The sequence below is a fragment of the Orcinus orca genome, chromosome 7, assembly GCF_937001465.1.
Source record: "Orcinus orca chromosome 7, mOrcOrc1.1, whole genome shotgun sequence".
NCBI lineage: Eukaryota > Metazoa > Chordata > Mammalia > Artiodactyla > Delphinidae > Orcinus > Orcinus orca.
The window spans coordinates 49,217,470-49,224,400 of record NC_064565.1 but is presented as its reverse complement, the minus strand read 5'-3'; the positions used below and the strand labels follow the sequence as shown (position 1 = coordinate 49,224,400).

The following is a 6,931-nucleotide window of genomic DNA, read 5'->3' as shown; positions in this document are numbered from 1 at the left end:
GATTGTCTTACCCAGAACTTGCCACTGCCCATTCCCTACAGAATTAAGTCAAAGTCTTTAATATCTTGTTCAAGGCATTTCACAAAATAGCCACATCTCACTTTTCTGCTGTCATTTCCACTTAGGCCTGCATGACAACTTCTTTCAACATGCACCTGCACCCTTCAGGGTGGCCACACGGGACTCTTGACTATCTTCTGACACTGCTTTGCCTTTTCCTGCCTCTGTTCTGTCAGTATTTTCCTCCCACCAGCTGTGCCTGGTCAAATGCCTATCCATTACCCATGCTTCAAGGCCCAGTTGAGGTGTTGCCTTCCTTGAAGCTTTGTGGAGTCTCCCCATTCATTCTGCCCTGATTTACTGTGTGTGCCTCACTCTCCCCCAGTACTCAGTAAGCTGGAGAGGGCAGGGTGTCATCCTTTGATCTCATCCTGGGAAGTGCCCAGTTCCTGTGCTGACAGGTGCTCAATATATACACTGAACCGAAAGGCAGGGGCTTGGTGAGAGAACAGGGCCAAGGGAGCTTTGGAAGCCATCATCCAAGCCTTGGTGGTTGGCATCAGAAAAGGTAAACTTCCTATTCACCTCCTCCTGGAAGAATTCACCCTGTAGGGAGGGAGGGAGGCCATCCCCGGCACACACCATGCGCTCAGTAAATACGGGTTTAAAAATATAGGACATTCAGATCCAGGTAACTTAGATCACCCTGTTTATAATGATGGCGGTTCCCACAGGCTGAGGATAAATTCTGCTCTCACAATTACCAGTTTTGGATGCAGACTTCCACATTTCTAGTGGATTATTATTGTTGCTGTTTAATTATTAAGAAAAGAGCTTACTTGCAAAAGCCAAATGGTTATAAAGCCTAATCATCCTTGGAAGTATTATAGGGTCACTCGAATAGCTCTTGCTTTTAATTCTTTAACAACTGTGGGTCGAACCTCATTGTGCCATTACCTCACCTTTGTTTGCACTATCAAAATACGCAAGACGTTGCCAAGGACGACTGAATTCTTTGGCTCGACCGCAGCTGTAACAGGATGGGTGCACATTTCCCTCTTTGGGGTACGAGGGGATGTGGGTGCCTTCCCAGGCCAACCGTGCAAAAGGAAGAAGTCTTGCCTGACTGAGGGGGGCTAGGCAGAAATCAAGGTCCTAAAATGAACACTCACCAGGGCAGTGCCAAGTCCCAGCAAGGGCCGCGTCTCCTCAACTTTACTGAAGAAGCGGCGGGCCGCAGACCCCCCTCATCCGTTAGTCTGGGTGACGCTCTGCCCTCTGGCCTGACGCTCACCACCCGCCTCCTCGCGGGGCCGCCCTTCGCAGGTGCGCAGAGCTCCTTACGCATCGTCTTCCCGCCTTGTATCCGCACCGCCCCCCCCACGCCCTGGGACCGAGGACGTGCTGATCCGATTGGCCGAGGGCGGCGGGGGCGGGTCCGGAGCACCGGGGGAAGCCAGGGGCCAAAGGCGCTGGCGGGGCTGACTGCGCGCAGCGGGAGTGCTGGGTGCTGAGTGCCCCCGAGGACTCGACTGACCCGCCCGAGCCGGCTCAGGATGAGGACGCGCTGGGCCACCCCTCTCCGTGCGGCGGAGCTGCTCGTGCTGCTCCTCCCGTGCTTCGGTCTGGTGGAGCCCTCTGACCGCTCAGGTAACCGCGGGCGCGTCCGCTCGCCGGCCGGCTAGGGACCTCGACGTTGCCAGGCCGGCTGACTTTCCTCAGTTCGGGTTAGGGCTGCGCTCCGGGGTCACGTCACCTCTGCTTTGCTAGGGGCTGGAGCCGGACAAGTGAGCCGAAGGGAGGTCCAGGGAGAAGCAGCTCCATTACCCCCCGCGGTCCCGGAGGAGGGCTGGGTGGGGCGTGGGAGCGCCGGGCTTTTCTCGTGCTGAGGGCGAGGAGTCCACCGTAGCGGAGGCACTCAGAGTCTTTTCAGAACGAGGCTCCCGCTCCTTCCTCGTCCTCTCTCCTCTAAAATCTTGCTTCCCTACAGTATAGGGCTCCTTAACACCCCCCCCCCAAGCCCCATCCCGCCCATCTCGCCCCTCCTTCGTCCCTTGGTCACCTTGGCCACTCAATGTCAAGAGGAGCTTTCCACCCACAGCGCCAGAATGAGTAACGATGCCCTGACTTCACTGCGCTCATGGTGCACATCAAAAAGCCATGTCTCCTCCGGTGACCATGGCCGTGACTCTGTTATGATGCCCTCCCCCAGTGCCTCGAGCAGCGAGCGTTTCTTCTACTTGGCTTATCAGCTCCAGACGACCGCCGCATGCCCTACCCCAGAGGCCGGTGGTCCCGCGGTGGAGCTCAGGTTGCTTGCCCGGAGACCTCCTGCCTGTCGCTTCAGAAGCAGGACCAGGATCGCTGATGCTCTGGGCAGTGCTTGCCGCACCAACCCCTTCGCAGCACCTGGAGTATGCTTTTACTTTCTCTTTTTGCCTTGGCCAAAGGTGCGCTGAGGATTTTGTTTCTTAGTCTGGCCGCTTAATAGGCAATCCATGAGCCGTCCCTACCTATCACTTCCGTCATCTTGTCTAGATGAGGAAGTAAAAGATGGTCGAGGGAGTTTTTGAAAAGCTTCAGTTTGCTTGTGGCATTTACTTTCTTTGCAGCTAAACTAAGTTACTATCTGAGTTATAGTTTGTTCAGCGTATGAGTGGCATCGTCTTATCTACATCCAGAACTTTTTAGTTGACCCTGTGCTGATTCACATTTCTGTGTTCTTTGATCCTCCATGTTGGAAACTACCTAAAGGCCTTTACTGCTGTGAGAAATTCTGTTCTGCCTGCCCCCTAATCCAGAGAGAAAATTTTCACCGCAGCGACTAACTATAGTCAAAACACTCTAGCCTTTCAATCACTATACTCTTGGTTTCCATCTACATTTGCTTTAGTCTTATCTGTTTTGTCTCCCCCATAGAACTCAAGACTTCCTTAATTTTTGCAGTCTCTGCAATCCCTGGCCTTTCTCATTAACCCAAAGCAAAGAGCACCAGCTTAACGCCATTCTTCCTGCACTAGGTCCTCGCAGGTATTTGTTTTCCTGCATCCTTCCCCACCTTGAGCAGCTGCTCTGATCAGCTTACACGCACCATCAGACCAGACTTGTGGCCCTATTAAGGGAAGCGCTGGAATTTTGAAACCCTAGCCACTTGGGTAGCTTGTTGGCAGTATGCCGGCTTCATGATGCTGGTGATGGCGTGCACTCCATCCCATGTACGCAGCTAGGTTTGCGCAGGTGGTCTCCATTGCTCAGACGCTGGAGGAGTACCTCTGTGTCCTTGGGGAAATGCCAATTGCTTAGTTAACTTTTTTTGCCTCCTGGAGAGCCAGCAGCTTGAAGTAAACTCATTCTTCAGGGACTTCTGAGGTTCTCACCAGCCCACACCACCCAGTCTGAACCCCATGACTTTCTGACTGCTAGTACACTGATGTGGACCCAGGTGTCACTTCAGGACCTGTGTTTTGTTTGTTTGTTTTGGCTTTATTTATTTATTTTTGGCTGAGTTGGGTCTCCCCGCTGCTGCACGCAGGAGGACCTGTTTTTGAACTGGCAAATCCAGACTTCTGAGTCTCTCCTAGTGTACACTCTGTGCACACATGGTAGCAGCTCCACAAAATGCTTAGCAGTGTGGGCTGTGGAAGTTCCCCTGAAACTAAAAAAGCTGCAGTCTTCATCCTTCTTGCCTTCCCAAGCCATCTCTTCTCCATTTGTCTGTGGTTACAAAAATTTGAGGTCCAACTTCTCTTTGGAATGTGCAGAACTCTTTGGTTTAGGGCTTGTAACAAAGGAGTTACTTCACAATCAGACAATAAGAAATAGTTTTCCTGTGATGGTCTAAAAATTCATTTTCAATTATGATAATGCTATGTAGCCATTTCCTCTCAAACACCAGTAAAATGTTTATATAAAACGAAACATTAAAAAGTGCTGCTAGAGGTGTTGAGGCTTCTTTTCATCAACCTCTGTCTTTTAGACTTGTCCCAATATTGTATTTGTAGGTAAATATTAAAATTCCATTTAGGGCCAGTATAAAGTGAACAAGATGCAATATAGGGCTATCAATAAAGAATCTGTTTTATAAATTGCTCTGCAATCACCTTTTCAAAGTGTAATACATCTCTGATATATGTCATAGACCCTTATTAAACAAATTTTCTAAATAAATTATGTTCACACCTTCTTAGTTCTTCTTCCCACTCTTCAACCTACCCTCCCAATAGGGTCACAAGACTGGGGCAGACTGAACGCTTCTTCTTAAGGGTAAAGAAAGATAGGGGAAAACATCATGAGTACAAGACTCTCCCTACGTTATGTATTATGTACGAATGCTTACACATACATCATGTATGAAGGCTAATAACAAGTTTCCTTAAATCATATCAATAATTAATGTATTTGCTAAGTGATCACTATAGGTGTCAAGCATTGATATTACATACTTGGTTAAAAGACAGATTTAGAATGAGGCAAGTATCTATAATCACAGATGTTTGCGATTAGGTAAGAAGCTTGGCAATTCCTATTCAATGTAGCTACTCCACACCTCTCCTGTAGTCTTTCAGAGGTCCTACAAGCTTGTTAAGTCCATGGGTGTCCTAAAAGTTAAACATACAGTAAATGGGAAAGGTTAAATTTGTTTTCTCTTCTAAAGAGTACTTATAAAGCAGCACTGTCACTTAAGTGCACATGCCCAATACAGATGGAATTCAAATGACCTAAAATTCTACTAGCATGACATAATAAAGTTGTGGACATCTGTTTAAGAACAATATGCAATGAACTTAGCACAGGCCTGTAAAGCCTACAAGGCTAGAAAAACTCAGTTAGTAGAAGCATAGGATGTTAGTACTGGAAGTGACTTAGATTTCTTATATCCACTGCTTTCATCTTACATTTGGAGATTAGAAGACCCTGAGGAGATTAATTGACTTCCCCAAGGTCTCCCAGCTAACCAATAGCAGAGGTAAGTCTTCAGTCTAGGACCCTAACTCCTTATTCCACTGCTCTTTCCACTATTCTAAGAGCTGTAGCTAATCCATTGCATTGTGCAAAGGCAACTTAGAAAATCTAGAAATCCAGATTGCAAAGGTAGGCAAAGCTGGGGTCAAAGGGCACAGAGCAAAGTGCCCAGGAAAGATTATAATGTGCAGAGAGATTATAGGGCAAGAGAGGGGACGGTTCCAGCAGGGGTGGCCACCGCCCACTGTCCTGCAGAAGCAGACTTCTTTTTTTCTGCGGTAATTCCTGATACTTTGGAACACAGGAGAGGTGAGAGGGAATAGGTTGGGAAAGAGGTACATCACAGTCTGATAATCTTCTAAAATAGTACATTTTCCTTTTTTTTGTTAACTATCCTTCCAAGCTGTGCCCATAAAATAGAGAATGGCAGAGTGATGTCAAAGAAGAGTGAGGGATGGAAGCTGCTATCCAAACAGATCTAGCTGCAACCCTAGGCAGTATTTTAAAATACCAATTTGAAAGCAGAAATAAAGTTTTAAAGGATTTTGTTCTTGTTCCTGTTGTTTCTCTTGGTGCTGCTACTGCTTTTTTTTTTTTCTTTTGCGGTACGCGGGCCTCTCACGGTTGTGGCCTCTCCCGTTGCGGAGCACAGGCTCCGGACGCGCAGGCTCAGCCGCCATGGCTCACGGGCCCAGCTGCTCCGCGGCATGTGGGATCTTCCTGGACCGGGGCACGAAGCCGTGTCCCCTGCATCGGCAGGCGGACTCTCAACCACTGCGCCACCAGGGAAGCTCCTGCTACTGCTATTTAAAACAAACAAAACTTCCGTCCAAAGTTCAAACTGGAATTGGACTTAATTTTATAGTTGTTATTTGCATGGTGAAATTTCCCCTCAAGGCCTTACTTAGTGTGAGAATTTTTAACTCTGCAAGCCTGTGAATTATTACTAGAAAAGGTGTTTAGTGTTAGTAAAACCACTGAATGTGAGGCTGGTATCAAAATCAGAGTGCCTTTTGAGAACTAAAATCTTACAGCTCCTTCTGCTGAACCCTTTGGTTCATTGACAAAGATTCCTTACGTTTGTCTAAACTATTTCAGCTCACCAACGTGAGGTTCTGTGCTATACCTTCAAAAAGTGTTTCTTTGTCGGAAAATCTTTCTTTGTAAAAGCACTGACCAAGTTGTTCAATTGTGGTTTTCTGTAACAGATGTGACTCTTGCTCCACAAACTCAGGCGTGCAAGAAGCAGTGTACTACTTTCTTTTCATAAAATCAAATTACGTTTTGTTCTGAGGTCCCATTCTACCAGATTAACAGAAATTCAGTTTCTGTCACTACTGAGGTCTTCCCCAGCTCATGCAAAACTGCCAGGGAAGCATTCAGGGAGATCCCTCCCTTTGCCCTCAGCTCACACTGATTACTTCTGAGTTTCCCGTTGTCCAAACCTACTGGGTCTTGAATCCTGTGGCTCAGGTGATTTCTGGAGCTCAGGTTTGACCTTCCCGGGCGATCCAGGTGGTCAGTCCCCACATCCCCTCCCCAGGGGCATCCTGTCACCTTCCTGGAGGTTCAAGAGTGGAGCTTGTCATAGGTGCCCCTACCGTCAGAACCCAGGCCACCATTTCCTCTCATCCTTTTATCTCACTATTCTGCTTCTACCCTATTTCCTCTCAGACACATTAATGTTATATAACAATTTACCCTGCTGTAGTAGCCAAAGTGTAAGCAAGACAGAATTGCAGTCCTGAATAAGCTCAGGATATCTTTCATTGACTACAGGTCACTTATCTAAAGAAGATGAAAACTAAGGAGTTTCTTCATCTTATTAAATAAGGGGGAGAAATAGTTGAGTGAATGGCAATAACAAATATGCATACTATTCTAAGTGCTTTACATGTATGAGCTCATTGTATCCTCACATCTACCCTATGAAGTACTGTTTTACAAAGGAGGAAGCTGAGGCATAGCA

The 6,931-nt window shown here is 47.5% G+C and overlaps 1 protein-coding gene across 2 annotated transcripts in view; it reads left to right on the top strand.

Moving 5' to 3' along the window:
- The first annotated feature begins 1,471 nt into the window (after window positions 1-1,471).
- Window positions 1,472-6,931, top strand: part of LOC101278050 (CD302 antigen) — a 129,214-nt gene continuing 123,754 nt past the window's right edge. For both annotated transcript variants that reach the window (XM_004266281.3, XM_004266283.3), the window contains exon 1: window positions 1,472-1,650. In XM_004266281.3, coding sequence (XP_004266329.1) covers window positions 1,557-1,650 — 94 coding nt within the window. In that variant the 5' untranslated portion in view covers window positions 1,472-1,556. The remainder of the gene's footprint in view (window positions 1,651-6,931) is intronic.